The 16162-nt window shown below is 47.5% G+C and overlaps 1 protein-coding gene across 1 annotated transcript in view; it reads right to left on the bottom strand.

Annotated features, from left to right (window-relative positions):
- The window catches only part of LOC119275517 (peptidyl-prolyl cis-trans isomerase-like), a 23176-nt gene extending 15681 nt beyond the window's left edge, over positions 1-7495 (bottom strand). The window contains exons 1-5 of the mRNA XM_037556381.1: positions 7247-7495; positions 5997-6141; positions 5700-5788; positions 4169-4223; positions 3882-3967 (exon numbers count right to left, since the gene is read on the bottom strand). Of these exons, the coding sequence (XP_037412278.1) occupies positions 3882-3967; positions 4169-4223; positions 5700-5788; positions 5997-6141; positions 7247-7438 (567 nt within the window). The 5' untranslated portion in view covers positions 7439-7495. The remainder of the gene's footprint in view (positions 1-3881; positions 3968-4168; positions 4224-5699; positions 5789-5996; positions 6142-7246) is intronic.
- Positions 7496-16162: the final 8667 nt, after the last annotated feature.

Below are 16162 nucleotides of genomic sequence, written 5' to 3'. Positions count from 1 at the left end.
ATCCCCCCTCCACGAACGAATCCCTCTCCTCCCTATGTTCCTCCCGATCTAGATCGGGGGAACTGCCCCCGACGCCGCCGGTTGCCGCCCCGCCGCGCCTCCGTCCTCCCCCGCGGAGTCACCTCGCTGGCGCCACCCCTCCGGGCCTCCTTCCTCTTCCTCCTGCACCGCGTCGTCTTCCACGACCTCCACGCGCCCGATGCCGCCGTCCTCTCCGCCGTCGCCCGTCGTCACCACCACCTCGCCGGACTGCCTCCCATACGTCGCCGGCGTCCCCGTCTTCCTCCTCGCGCCCCACTGCCCCGTCCCTACGAACCCCGGTGAGGACCCCGGTCCTCCTCTCTCCCTCGCCCCGCGACCATCGCCGCGCCCCGCGCCTCCGACTGCCCCGTTCCCCTGCGCCCCGCTCGCGGTTGGCCTCCAGCGCCGCCGCGCTGACCCTGCCTCTGCTCGCCCACAGGCCCACCCGCGCCGTCCGTGGCTCGTGCGTGGCCGCCCCCTGCTTTCCCCTCGACGCGCTCACCACGGTCCCCGCACCGACCCTTGCCGTCCCGACGTTTGCCCGCGTCGTACTTTCGCTCCGCCTCCCTGCGCCACTCCGGCCGGTCGTGGCTCGCCGGCGCCGAACGCCGAGCCCCACCCCGCGGCTGGCCTCGCCCAGTGCCCAGTCGGGCCAGCGCTCATGCCCGCGCCCGCACTGCCCAGTGCCCGCTAAGGCCTCTGGGCCTTTGACATGTGGGGCCGCCCCCAGAACGTATAAAAAAAGTGAATTAAAAGAAGTTATTAATAATAAATAAATAAATATGTTAACCAATTAATTAATTAATTAACCAAATTAATTAATTGTACTTAATTAACCTGATTACTAATTAATCTAATTAACTACTGTTAATTAATTAGACAGTCAATGACATGCGGGACCCACACGTCATTTTGACCCAGTCAACGTCCTGTTGACTGCTGACATCATGCTGACGTCATGACGACGTCAGCATACACTATTCTGGATAATGTTGATTTAAAATAATTAAGGAAATTCTAAAATGATTAAATCTTTTAAAATTAATAAAAAATAAACCGTAGCTCGGTTGGAAAAACTTTGTACATGAAAGTTGCTCAGAACGACGAGACGAATCCGGATATGCAGCCCGTTCGTCCGCCACACATCCCTAACATAGCGAACACGCAACTTTCCCCCTTCGGTTCATCAGTCCGAAACCGCAAAACACCGGGGATATTTTCCCGGATGTTTCCCCCCTTCGCCGGCATCGCCTAGTACCACGTTAGGGCATACCTAGCACCGCGTATTGCCTCGTTATGTTTTGTGATGCTTTGTTTGCTCCGTATTTACTGTTTCTTCCCCCTCTTCTTCTCTGGTAGACCCCGAGACCGACGCTGCTGCTGGTGCCCCAATCGACTGCTGTGTTGACGACCCCTCCTTCTCGGTTGGGCTTCCAGGCAAGCCCCCCCCCCCCCTTGATCACCAGATATCACCTATTCTTCTCTCTACTGCTTGCATTAGAGTAGTGTAGCATGTTACTGTTCGGTTACTCCTATTCTGTTGTATAGCCTGTCATTGTTGCTACAATCGTTGATACCTTACCCGCAATCCTAAATGCTTAGTATAGGATGCTAGTTTATCATCATTGGCCCTACATTCTTGTCAGTCTGCCTTGCTATACTATCGGGCAGTGATCACTTGGGAGATGATCACGGGTATACTATACATATATACATACTAAACAGATGGTGACTAAAGTCGGGTCAGCTCGTTGAGTACCCGCAAGTGATTTCGGTGTGGGGGCTGGAAGGACAGGTGGCTCCATCCCGGTAGAGGTGGGCCTGGGTTCCCGACGGCCCCCGACTGTTACTTTGAGGCGGAACGACAGGGCAGGTTGAGACCACCTAGGCGAGAGGTGGGCCTGGCCTTGGTCGGCGTTCGCGGTTACTTCATAAGAACACGCTTAACGAGATCTCGGTATTTGATCTGAGTCTGGCCACTGGCCTATACGCACTAACCAACTACGCGAGAACAGTTATGGGCACTCGGCGTCGTGGTATCAGCCGAAGCCTTCGTGACATCAGCGACTGAGCGGCGCGCGCCGGATTGGACCGTAAGCCTGCTCTTGTATTAAGGGGGCTAGGTCTGCTTCCGGCCGCCCTCGCAATGTGCAGGTGTGCAATGGGCGATGGGCCCAAACCCCTGCGCGCATAGGATTTAGACCGGCGTGCTGACCTCTCTGTTGTGCCTAGGTGGGGCTGCGACGTGTTGATCTTCCGAGGCCGGGCATGACCTAGGAAAGTGTGTCCGGCCAAATGGGATCGAGCGTGTTGGGTTATGTGGTGCAACCCTGCAGGGAAGTTTATCTATTCGAATAGCCGTGTCCCTCGGTAAAAGGACGACCCGGAGTTGTACCTTGACCTTATGACAACTAGAACCGGATACTTAATAAAACACACCCAGACAAGTTCCAGAGACAACCCGGTGATCGCTTTCCCACAGGGCGACGAGGGGAGGATCGCCGGGTAGGATTATGCTATGCGATGCTACTTGGAGGACTTCAATCTACTCTCTTCTACATACTGCAAGACGGAGGCTGCCAGAAGCGTAGTCTTCGATAGGACTAGCTATCCCCCTCTTATTCTGGCATTCTGCAGTTCAGTCCACCGATATTGCCTTTTTACACATATACCCATGCATATGTAGTGTATCTCCTTGCTTGCGAGTACTTTGGATGAGTACTCACGGTTGTTTTTCTCCCTCTTTTCCCCCTTTCCCTTCTACCTAGTTGTCGCAACCAGATGCCGGAGCCCAGGAGCCAGACGCCACCGTCGACGACAACTCTTACTACACTGGAGGTGCCTACTACTACGTGCAGGCCGCTAACGACGACCAGGAGTAGTTTAGGAGGATCCCAGGCAGGAGGCCTGCGCCTCTTTCGGTCTGTATCCCAGTTTGTGCTAGCCTTCTTAAGGCAAACTTGTTTAACTTATGTCTGTACTCAGATATTGTTGCTTTCGCTGACTCGTCTATGATCGAGCACTTGTATTCGAGCCCTCAAGGCCCCTGGCTTGTATTATGATGCTTGTATGACTTATTTTATTTTTAGAGCTGTGTTGTGATATCTTCCCGTGAGTCGCTGATCTTGATCGTACACGTTTGCGTGTATGATTAGTGTACGATTGAATCGGGGGCATCACATATTTAGTTACTAGAGATAACAGATAAGGCTTAAGAGATAACCATTATACATCATATATATATATATATTATTTCTAGATTACGTGGCAGATTTAAGATACGACTGTTTTATTAACCATTGTACATGCCCTTATACACTTTGGACTACTGCAATGATTGCGACTTTATGCCTCTCTGCTGAAGACACACTATTTTAGAAACAAGAATTCAAGTATCGTCAATTGTTACTTTGGGTGTAAGTGTTTCTGTGGGCACAAACAATCTTACAAAGAAATCTAGGGAGCGGATTGAAGGGTTAAAGTTTTCTGTCAGGATCAGGAATCTAAACCACATCCTACTCCTTTTCTGGTATACAAAAGGGAGTAATGGTTTTTGTGAAGCTAATTTGTTAGTGGGGTATTACTACACTGATTTCAGTTCTGTCAATATAGAAAAATACCCCCATTTTCAAGTGTCTAAACTTGGAAGTAATACCTAAGGCTAGTAAATAAATCTCAATGGTATTGATCGAACACAAAATAGGGATAGAAATGTACCCCTCTGTCCATAATTTGCACATACTTTTGAAGACTAAATAAATATAGCCTTTACTTTACCATACATGACTTTGAAAGCGAAGAGTTTGGCAAATAGTGACCTAAAAATGATCCAGCCATATTGAATATTAAGGATTACTTACCTTCACAGTGCAAATGAAAAACTGACTTCCATTTGTGTCAGGGCCAGCGTTGGCCATGCTTAGTACACCAGGACCAACATGCTTTACTGAAAAAGGGGTAAGAAATAAAAACTTTCAATTTAACTACTAGTGAACTAAAACTGAACCTATTGCAGGCAAAAAATTAAATACACAACTCTATGCAAATCAATGAAGCTTCAGTCCATAAATCAGAAGTGCGACAAAAAGGTCAAGGTTATAAAGTGGAAACTTCATTCAAAGATAATGTGCAGTATAAAACCACTTACATGTAAAATTTTCATCATCAAAGCATTCACCATAAATACTTCTCCCACCAGTACCCTGCGGTCACCAAAAAATCCTTAGCACCTAACAAGTGAAAAAAATCTTTTACCTTGTCACAGAAACAAGTTTGCTGATAAATAAGTCACTGAATTCCAAACCTAGATTAGGATGAACTTCGCTTGTCTTTCATAAGGTGCTTTTCGACCCCCTTTAACATTTATTTTGTACACTATCTTAGCATTGCAGTGCTTCCCAGAACTAAGAAAGTTGCCAGTCTTTCCCTAGATGCATCCATAACACAAATACTACTATTTTGCAATTAAACATGTTCTCTTCCAAACTTATATACTCAACACATTATGGTCTTATCTTTTTTTGTGTGTTTAAGAAATTTAATCGTTCAAATTTCAGCCTTGCCCTTGGTAGCTTCTCAACACATGTAACTCATGAAAGGATAAAAATGAATCTTCGCCTGGTAAACTGTTGTGTGGTAGATTTGTCACTTAGCTTATCATAGGAAAGTAGTATAAAAGTGAAGAGGTGAGGAGTAGCGATAGGAAAAATGAGTTGCATTAGGAAAGGCTGTGTTGCTCAACTGCTTAGCCTAGCAGCACAACCCTTGTATTGCTCTCCCACAACCCCGTTCTCATAGTTTAGGCTGCTCCCATTCGCTCGCCGCTGCTGCGGGAATCGATTTGCTTTTTTCCCTCTGGCTACTAAGATGTTTAAGTTCGCCAGGTTGTCTCTTGCCTGCTCATGGACTTAGCAGGCGGTTTAAAAGGTTGACCTATTTGAGAATCTCTGGATCTATGTTTATTTCCAACTCCCCGAAGGCCTCCCGATGGGTTCTACCATAGAGGCACAATACTAGGTAGCCACCGTGGCTGCTAGCCTGTATTCATCTAACTTTCATAAATATTGGATGAGCCATACAGTCATAATACGATGCCCTTTCAACATAATTATATTGGCCTAAATATAAATTAACAGATTTAAGAACCATCTTAACTAACTAGAGAATATCATAAATCAATAGCTGAAGTGGTACTACATGATCCCACAAACTCCAGGGGATGTGTAGACTCAGTGTGCTGAAGAGGATAGGACCTAGCACATCCACTCAATCCAGATATCAGTAAACTTGTAGGCAGCTGGTACAATAACTGGCAACTCTTCTGCTAAAATAAGTCTATTATGCCATCTTTTTCATGGGTGGTGCTGAAAAGTACTAGTTTCTGCAATGGCATTGATCGGGATCCTCTATTTCCCCCATCCATTTTATTAGTTGACTTGGTGAAATAGAAATAGAATGCACCCAGATTCATAATTCCAAAGGGACATTTATGCAGACCTGAAGAATTTAAAATCTACATTACAGACATCAGTGCACCCTGTAAGTGAATGGACATATGCTGCACGAACACCATCTGAAACAAACTTCGCAATTTGATTGCACTGGAACTGATGTATGGTGTACAGGGAGGAGTACAGAATAAAGTGAGCTGACTAGTTATCAGGGAACATAGTACTGACATTGTTGTTCTGGAAATCCCCGCCCTGAATCATGAAATCCTTGATAATTCGGTGGAAGGAGCAGCCCTTGTATCCATAACCTTTGTCTCCTGCCCCAGTAAAAAAGAGAGCAACAATATCTGAGTCCAGATATATACTACCTCAGCACATTTACTGACACTAGCAACTCCTATGAATTTGCTGTCGACGTTAAATAGTGAGGACCAAGGATTGCTAATTAAAACTTTGGAACCTTGGTCCTTTATAGACTGGGCATCATTAATGATGTCTTTTATCTGAAAAGATAGCCTGCTATACCAGTGCACAAGGCGCGGAAGTTATCGACAGTCTTGGGGACGACCTCGCCGAAGAGCCCGATTACCACCTTGCCTGCGCGATCCCCGCCGATCTCGACGTCGAAGAAGCATTTGCTCGTCACCTTAGCCTGGAGATCCAAGTCACCCTGCAGAAGCAGCAACAGGACATGGCAAATTACAAGCTAGATTTGTCTAAGACCTATGATCGTGTCGAATGGAAAATTTTGGAAGATCTCCGCCTGTGCTAGCAACCCAACTACTGTGCCCGCTCGGAAGATTCTGAACTGGCTGATCATCCTGACGATGCACTGCCTCTGGAAGGAGAGGAATAAACGTGTCTAGATGGCATCTCCGCGTCTGTGACTGTGGTCACTTCCATCATCGACAGGGAATGTCTCTGGTTGCTCACTTGGCAGCTGAGACGGTGTGGTTGTAGGGAAGTTCTGAGTAATCGATTCATCTTTGATGTCAGTGGATTTCTGGTAGATGTGGCTGTTTTCCCTCTATCTTAATGAAATGACGCGCAATGCTCTTGCGCGTTCCAGAAAAATAAAGGACCAGTGGGGCACCTCCAATCGTTGTACATCAAAACAGACACCTCAAATGTCCACGGACACGTCCAGACATGTCAACGGACAGCGATTGTGGAGCCGGTCATCCAAATCGTATGCATCAAATAGGCATCACATTCGTACAACAGGATGGGCCAGGCGGACCTAGAGGAGAAAACACATTGGCTGTGAGAACATGTGGTCCAACTGAATACAGGCAAGCGGACTATCCGGACTTCCCCAAATCTCCCCAGGTTGGGTTCGGGTTTTTGATAATTCGGACGTCCGGATGTTTGATGCACGGCGTTGGAGGGAAAAAAAAGTGTCCGGACCGCTTGGTACGGACGTTTTGGCAAGGAGTTGCCCTGATCGGACATACTATGCGTTGGTTCTCAGGGCGCTGAGTGCGAGGACGCAGAATCCATCGCAGTGGTGGGCGCTGTACAAAGAGCTTGGGGAGATTTTCCAAACGTTTAAGATACAGAAATCTGATAGAGAGCAACGTTGCCACCCGTCAGACGGCAGCCCAAGCCAAGAATGTCAACCATGTAATCGCATGTGATTGTAAATTTGTAATCCCATCGAGAATGGATATATTAAGCTCTCGCTTTCACCTCAAAATAAATAGAACAATGAACATTCAAACCCTAAGAATGACTAGCGAGCACAGAACTGCCCGGGGGGAGGGGGAGGGGCGTACCTCGGCAGCCGCCGCGCGGACGACGAAGGCGGCGGCAGGGGCGCGGCGCGCGCCGAGTCTGACCGCACCCGTGGAGCTGGAGCGGAGGGGGCAGTCAACGCGTCCCCCAGTGCTGCTGCGGCCAGGGACGACGCGTCGGCGCGGCGCCGGCGTGAGTGCGGAGGGGTTGGATACGGCCGGCCTGCACGCCATGTCAGGGTTGGTTGCTAGTACTGGGATTATCAGATTTCTTTTTCTTATTGGTGAGAGCACTTGGATTATCAGATATAAATCGACCAATGGGGATTTGGGATAAGGAGGAGAAGACGGGGCGCACTAGTGGCATCTCCAGAGCGGACGCCTATTTCACAGTTTTTTCTTGAAAAAAGTCTAAAATAAACCTTGAAGTTGTAGACGAAAGCTAAATCAAACCGAACTTTGAATCCCGAAAATTGACACTCTGACTCCCGATCTATTTTGGACCCTATACCTGTTTGGCACACCGGGAATACTACAATCTCGGCCAGGATTACCAGCTACTCTCTCGGACAAGAATTTGGGCCGGCCCACTATAACAAAACAAGAATTCGTGAGGTTTAAAAAATGTCCGCACATTTCTAAATTTTTTCAGAAGTTAAAAATGTTCCTGTTTCCTATTTTTCGGACAAATCAATTTTTTGTTGTGTTTTTTAAAAAACTTTTTGGAATTTAGAAACTCTATTAACATTTTATTAAACTGTTCGCGATTTCAAAAAAATCACATTTGTCAGAAAATGTTCAGAATTCAAACAATATTTCACATGTTTTGAAAAATGTTTCATATTTTTAAAATTGTGTCACATTTTTCAAATAATGTTTTTGGAATTTCGTAAAGTATTTCATAAAAAATGTTTCAGATTGTTGGCAGTGGACTGGACTGGGCTAGCCCACCAGAGATGAAGCGAGTTTTTTTCCTTAACATGCAACGTAAAAATTATTTATTTCTTTTGCTTAACGGGCGATGTAATAATTCCAAAATAAAAAAACATGCCCTGGAGTCGAACTTGGGACCTGGTAGCCACTACAGTAGACGACTATGACTGACATAGTCAGAGGCCCGAAATATTTAATCAGAAACCAAAGCATCGAACTTTGAAAATATTTTTTAAGGGCAAACAAGTATTGAAAACGTATTTATATATGAAATCTTTGAACATTTATAAAGTGCGAGCACTTTTTGAAATTTTCGAATACTTCTAAAAAACCAACAACTTTGAAAAAGTGAACACCTTTATAAACATTTAACAAAAATATTTAATGTGTGCGTTAAAAATATACATTGGATACTGAGAAAATTTAGACATGTGTAAAAATGAAAAAAATAAAAGAAAACAAAAAAGAAAGAAACTAAGAAAACCAGATTAGTGTGCGTGCACGAGTAACTGCGTTACTGGGCTGGCCCAATTCAGGAAATCCCGGGTACGTCCTGTCAAGGTTTAAAATAGACCGGCATTAGAGAGTTTGGTGTGCACATTTCAGGGATTAAGAGTTCGGGGTTTGATTTAGCTTTCGCCTACAAATTGAAGGTTTGTTTTGGAATTTTTCCTTTTTTCTTTCAAGACACATTTATTAGTCAATGTTTAGGGGAATATAAGACCTCTTCCAATACATCAGTGCTTAAATGAGATGCTAAATGTATTAAATAGTTTAGCAACTATAAAGTTAGTCATAGTGGATAGTAACTTAGACTAATAACATGCATATGTTACTAGTCTATGTACTAGCATCATAGTGGGTAGCACTAACATAAGTATTGTGTCATGCAAGCCTTCATTTATTATGTTGTAGACTCATTTTACATTGGGGTATGTTATGTTATGGTAACATAAGCACCTCTCTCCTCATTAACTCCATGCCAAATCAGCATGTCTTGGGGTGCGTTATGTTACTGGCTAAGTTACTCCCACTATGGCTAGCGTAAGACTACGCAAAATGGAAATGACATAGATAGTAACATTACACGTACCTAGATAAAATAGATGATGTAGCAAGCAATAAATGAAAAAAAAAAGGCATGTGGTAACATAGCTAGTTACTAGTAGCATGAGTAACATCACATATATCAAGGCAAGATGAGTCTATAGGCTAATAAATGAAGTGTTGTATGTTATCACACATATGTTACTTCCCACTAGAGGTAGTAACATAGACTAGTAACATAGGCATGTTACTAGTCTAAGTTATTCCCCGTTGTGGCTAGTCTAATCCTCAATACATAGGTGTTTAACTTGTTGTAGCTAAGCTTCATTCATTTAATGACTCTTTCCTGCATTGATGAGCTTGCTTCATTTAAATTCGCGCGCTTGGCATTGGTTCTTCCTAGGGTTACCAAGCCCATGCATGTCTCTCCTCTTAATTGTCTTCCACATAAGATTTCTCGCCTATATGGCAGGCTTAGCACTTGTACAGGGTGGAGCATTGGGAGGGGCCTAAAGGTGATTTGGAGGCTCACCCAATCAGATATAATGCCCCACTCTAGTGATGTAGCCTTCCTAGCTAATCTTTACAAACACGTTGTTCATGACTAAACATGCAGGCTGCAAAGAGAGCAGCTCTAGCTTGTGTTTTCTTCCGAATCACACAGTAAGGATCCATGTTAGTTGATGCTTGAAGCTCCTTTATGACCGTCAGACACAGTCAGATGCCAAACTGATCTTCTTCACATGCAAGTCCTCAGTCAAAGTAATGGCCTCCCTGTATTCATGCGCTTCAAGTGCTATTAGGACCATCACGCCATTGATTACCGCAACTGATGCTCCCAGAAACCGGCCTCCTTCGTCACAATAGACAGCCGACACCGGCCCCCCTAGCAAGGAGCTTGGCCACCACACCATCTACTTCACCCATCCCGCCTCCGATTTGATCCATACTGCTTCCGGCCGAGAGCGCGGGCGTCCCACTTCGCGTGTAGCTGTCTGGGTGGACAATGGGCTCTGAATTTCTTTCTCATGTGTGGAGCAACGGCGAGCCCACCAAATCGCCCATAGGGTAACTAGGGCCTCCACAAACTTGCTGGACTCAAGGGTTCTGCTTAGTTCAAACAGCCAGAGCTTTGCATTAGAAGTCTCGTCGTTGAAGAGTGGTATTGAGACATCATCATCCCTCGAGGACCAAATGCTCTTGGTGAAAAGGATCGAGATGGACCTAGAGGGGGGTGAATAGGTACAATTACAAATTTTAATTATTACTAAGCAATTTTAGGCAATAATACGGAATATGAGAGTGAGCCTAACAATTGCAAGAGTAGTACTAAGTGCTAAGCAAGTACACGAGTATGAAAAGAAGCAAGCACAATATGATATAAGTAAGTGCTAAGAGACAAGTAACCACAAGTAGGGAGTTAGGGTTAGGAATAACCGCAACTCCGAGAGACGAGGATGTATGCCGATGTTCACTTCCTTGGAGGGAAGCTATGTCACCGTTAGAGAGGTGGATGTTACCACGAAGGCACACCAACGCCACGAAGGCTCACTGTCGGTGTCAAAACCGGCGGATCTCGGGTAGGGGGTCCCGAACTGTGCATCTAGGCGGATGGTAACAGGAGACAAGGGACACGATGTTTTTACCCAGGTTCGGGCCCTCTCGACGGAGGTAAAACCCTACTCCTGCTTGATTGATATTGATGATATGGGTAGTACAAGAGTAGATCTACCACGAGATCAGAGAGGCTAAACCCTAGAAGCTAGCCTATGGTATGATTGTTGTTTGTCCTACGGACTAAAACCCTCCGGTTTATATAGGCACCGAAGAGGGTTAGGGTTACACAGAGTCGGTTACAATGGTAGGAGATCTACATATCCGTATCACCAAGCTTGCCTTCCACACCAAGGAAAGTCCCATCCAGACACGGGACGAAGTCTTCAATCTTGTATCTTCATAGTCCAGGAGTCCGGCCGAAGATGATAGTTCGGCTATCCGGACACCCTCTAGTCCGGGACTCCCTAAGTAGCCCCTGAACCAGGCTTCAATGACGACGAGTCCGGCGCGCATATTGTCTTCGACATTGCAAGGCGGGTTCCTCTTCCGAATACTTCATAGAAGATTTTGAACACAAGGATAGTGTCCGGCTCTGCAAAATAAGTTCCACATACCACCGTAGAGAGAATAATATTTACACAAATTTAATCTGTTGACATATTTCGTGGCATGACATCACACCACGGCCAAGCCTTTATTCGAATTGTTTTTACTGTCCCACCTCAACGCGTTTAGTGAGGCGGTTTCCTTGGCACGTCTTGTCAAAGCAGAGATCGTGTCCCCTTATTTTGGGATTCTCATCAATACGGGCGTGGGTAACCCAACCGTGCCCGTTGGCATGTCTCCTCTATCGAAGGCGAGTCCCGAACGGTCACGGGGGAGGCTCTTGGTATTCAACCTCTTTATAAAGAGACCAAGGCTCCACTCCCTTCTTTCAATCTCAATCGAATCCGCCCCTCGCCTCGAGTTCCAACACCCAAAGCTCCAGATTCAGGCGCTTCGGACCTTCGATGATGTCCGGCTCCGACCTGCAAGGCCGGTGGATGCCTTCCTTCATTACGGAAGAAGACGTGCTAAAGCTTAGAGATGCCAGGTATTTAACCGGCGAAATTTCGCATAGGCTGCCTACCCAAGGGCAGGTTATTCCCACTCCCAAGCCTGGTGAAAGCGTGGTGTTCGCATCTCACTTCCTTCGGGGGCTAAGCTTCCCGACGGACCCCTTCGTGAGGGGGCTCATGTTTTACTATGGGTTGGAATTTCACGACTTGGATCCGGAGTCCATCCTCCACATCTCATCGTTCATCGTCGTGTGCGAAGCCTTCCTCCGCATTACCCCTCACTTCGGATTGTGGCTCAAGACCTTCAAAGTGGAGCCGAAGATGATCAAGGGGCAACAGGCAGAGTGCGGAGGGGCTGTTATAAGCAAGAATGCTGATGCTCCGTGGCCCGAGGGCTCTTTTCAAGAGGAGCTCAGTTTATGGCAACAAGAGTGGTTTTATATCACAGCTCCCAGGGGCACCAAATGGGTGGCGCCACCTGCCTTTCGCTCGGGTCCTCCACCGCGGCTGGCGTCATGGGTCAATAAAGGGTTTGACTGGGGGCCGTCCAAGGACGTGCCCTTGCTGCAGGGCCACATTCGAGACCTCCTAGAGAGAGAGATCACTTTGGTCATAGTAGCGCAGGTCATGCTGATTCGTCGCATCCTGCCCTACAGATGTCGCCCCTCCGCCTGTGGGAATTTAACCCGGAGGGACCACGAGCTCTCCAACATTTCATGGGCGCGACGCCCGTGGAGATGTACAAGCTTTTCTTCGGATCACAAGAGATGTGTCCGAACTTGACCGAGGACGCAGGTCTGAGCTGCAATCGCCCAGATACTCAAGTAAGTAGCCCTGTACCCGAACATGCTATCCTATATTTATCACAAACTTGCCCTTTTAAAAGAGTTGTCCCTTGAACAAGAGTGGATAGCGAAAGCAAAGTTAATCAGGTGTCCGGCCCCCCTCCCTGAGACCATGCCGGATCCCGTGTTAACCAGGATGCTGGAGGTTGCGCCTTCGGGAGAAGGTGAAGGGGGGAACAAGGAAGCTACCGCCTCCGCGAAGGAGGCTGCCAGGAAAGGAGGGATCGAGAATCCTTCCATCCAAGGGAAGAAGAGGACCGTCTCTGAAGACCCGGAGATCATGGTCTCAAAGCGAGGGAAGAAATCTTCATCAGAGGGTCCGGCGCCGAGTGATGTCTTGGCCGCATTATGCCCCCAAGGGGATCTGCCCTCCACCGAGCCGTAAGTAAAAATGGGAGTTTTTATTAAAATAAAGGATATCCCTACCCTATTTCTGATAACCGAAATTTTACCTTGTAGTTCGGATCTCAGCCCTTCTCAGCAGAGCTCATCTTCAAGGGATCTTCGTCCGGAGATGATAGAGAGCGAAACGCCTCCCCCTGCCGTACCGTCTTACGAGGCAGGCAACCCTGAGGTGTCGTCACGGAGGGTTTCTCCGAGTCCGGCGGGGCCGGAAGGTAGTCGTATGTCCCCTCAAAGCCCTCCGCGTCCGGCCTTCAAAAAAGGCCATCGGACAAGTCCGACACCATATGGTGTACGGTCGGAGGAGCTGAAGGATCTGCTCGGGCGAGCGTTTATCTCACAAGATCACCATGCGTTAATGAGTATGGTGATTGAAAGGATTTCATCCGCTGAGAGCGGATTGCATGAAGCCGTCAGAAGTTTGCTGACAGGTTTCGAGGTACGCAAAATTATGTACCTTCTGACAGTTCCGCATATAAAATGCGTCCTGTGTAGATAGTAGCCCCTGAGGCTCGGTGTGTTGTCAAAAATGACGGCGCGCCGAGCATCATAATCCCAGGTATAATTTGTCGCCCTTCCTATGCAGGTGGCGAAAGGTCCGGTGGCTGGCCGGACTGATGATTTTGCCGAACTAAAGCGGCAACTTGACGTGGCGGATGTCAACATCGCGCTTGTCAATAGGCGACTTGACGAGTCACAAGGTATGCAATTTCCCTGCGGACACCTGGTAAGGGAGCTTGATGCCTGTGCCTTACAACCAGTATGCTTGACGCAGATGGTGCCGCTGCCATGGAGAACCTGCGGGTGGAGCTCGCCCAAGCCAAGGAGCAGGCCAGAAAGAGTGACGCGGCTGCCTTAAAGGCGGCCGAAGAGCTAAAAGCCGAACAGGCTGCTCACTGCCGAAGCAAGAAGGAGATGGCCGAGATGGCCGTGGAGTTGAAGAATGCTACCGACCGCTGCAAGCTTCTTGAAAAGGAAGATCGGGCAGTACGAGAGGACCTGAAGAAGGCCACTGCCGAGGCCAAGGATGCTCGCTCTGCGATGAGAGCTATGAAGGAGGAGCTGCGTCAGGCCGGAGATATCGCGGCTGGAAAGCCCTTTCTGCTGCGGAGGAAATTCCTGCACCCTAATTATGCTCAGTTGGACCGGCTATGGAGTGCGGAAGATGCTTATCTGGACTTGGCGACAAGTGCGGTGGATGCGGCCGAACACTTCCAAGATCAAGAGGATCACGAAACGGGAAAGGTTTTTTGGTCGCAGTTCCATGGTCCAGAGCGCCCACTTCCATTAACCGATCGCTTGGCCGAATAGGCGGAGCTGATTAGGTTATCCGGACTTGCCATGAAGGATGTCGTGAGTCTTTTGTGGCCGAAGAGGCCTGAGCCGAAGAGTTATTTTGGCTTGGTGAAGCAGCTCCTTGGTGTGGTGCCGCATATCAATGCAATGAGGAGGTCGGCATGCATAGAGGGTGCTCGGATGGCTCTTGCCCGTGTCAAGACACATTGGGCGGAGATGAAGGCCACCAATGTTGCAACCCAAGATTCGGACGGAAGCCGAGTACCTGTCGAGCACTATTTTCAGGAACTTCTGTTGGGCGCTCGTTTAATAGAGACGCGGTGCTTGAAGGATATTATGTTCGAATAACATGTATTATTGTGAAACAATGTTTCGATGAAATATAAAAGCTTTTTATACTTGTGCTTTCAAGAATTAAAATACCTCGTGTGCGGCCGTTAATGTATATGTGTATATAACCTGAAAGATGGCAGTCTTCGGCTTCAGCCCCCACGCATATAATGCGGGGGTGTTTACAAAAGGCGCATTTTCACACTTGATCCAACGTCTTGGTCCTATAAAGGAGGTGGTAGCATAGCAAACTAGGCAACCGGACTATAATGCTTTATCACTTTCACTTAGCCATAGGAGTTTGACAATGGGGCTACTATATAGCCCCTAGGGGCACTGCACTCACCCGAATTTGGGGCGCGTATGTGCCTGACCGGGAAACGGCCCTTCGTCAATGCGGAGGAATCCTATAGATTCCGACGGGTCATGAGTGGTTGACCAGTCTCACGCTATATCATGACAGTCAGTTTTTGGCTTTCTCTACTGAGGTGCTCGCCTGGCCGAACCGGGGCACAATCGCAGTAGTTCTCCTGGTGCCGCGTTAGCCGATAGAGCGGAACGTAAGGCAGCAAAACACAGGAGCGGGGCAAACCCAACATTTGACCAAAGACATGATTCGGAGCTGATGCATATAAGGCCTAACTCGAGACGCCGAACACTCCCTAAGGTATTCGGTCTTTATAAAAATGGGTCAAACAATGCCCTTGGTAATAAGCCCCTGGTGTCTAGGTACGCGCAAAATTCTGACGTGGCCTATGCCAAAACGCCAGCCTCCTCCTCGGTTATAGTAAGAAACCACGGGATGTGTATCAACAAGAGACAGTAAAAAAGGTTTACGCAGGGTCTTAATCTGAAAAGAATCCTTGCAACGGGTCCCTACTGCACCTCTGCGCCTGTGTCTCCGTTGTGCCATATCCTGGACGGGTGTCGCACGGTGTTCATCTGTAAAAGAGAGGAACTTAGTTGAAAAAGATCGTGCGAAAATGTACGTTATATTAAATAAACAAAGTATGTTTCAAAAAATGAATAAAATTGAGCTTTATTGTCTCTTGTTGTATATGCGCGGAGCCCCTTGTGCGGGGGTGTGCGGCTGGTAAGCCTCCGTATGTTTACGCCGGGCTCGTCTAACCGTGTCCGGGTTCTGAACGACCTATTTAGGTGCTTGGATTAGTGTGTGGATGTCGAGGCAGTCACACAATCTTCCGCCCTCGAGGAACACTCGATATTTCCCTTTAAGGAGATGATGCCTTGTGGACCGGGCATTTTAAGTGTGAGGGATGCATAATGCGGTATTGCGTTAAAGCAGGCGAAAGCTTCACGCCCCAGTAGTGCTTTATAGCTACTCATAAATGGGGCGAGGTGGAAGGTTAACTTTTTGCGGCGGAAGTTGTCGGGTGAGCCGAACACAACTTCTAGCAATAGAGAGCCCGTATAATGGGCATATCGGCCTGGCATTACCCCTTGAAAGGAAGTGTTGCTATGGCAAATTT

Source organism: Triticum dicoccoides, chromosome 3B (genome assembly GCF_002162155.2).
Source record: "Triticum dicoccoides isolate Atlit2015 ecotype Zavitan chromosome 3B, WEW_v2.0, whole genome shotgun sequence".
Classification (NCBI taxonomy): domain Eukaryota; kingdom Viridiplantae; phylum Streptophyta; class Magnoliopsida; order Poales; family Poaceae; genus Triticum; species Triticum dicoccoides.
The sequence above is the reverse complement of the archived record's forward strand: the minus strand, read 5'-3'. Positions and strand labels throughout refer to the sequence as shown.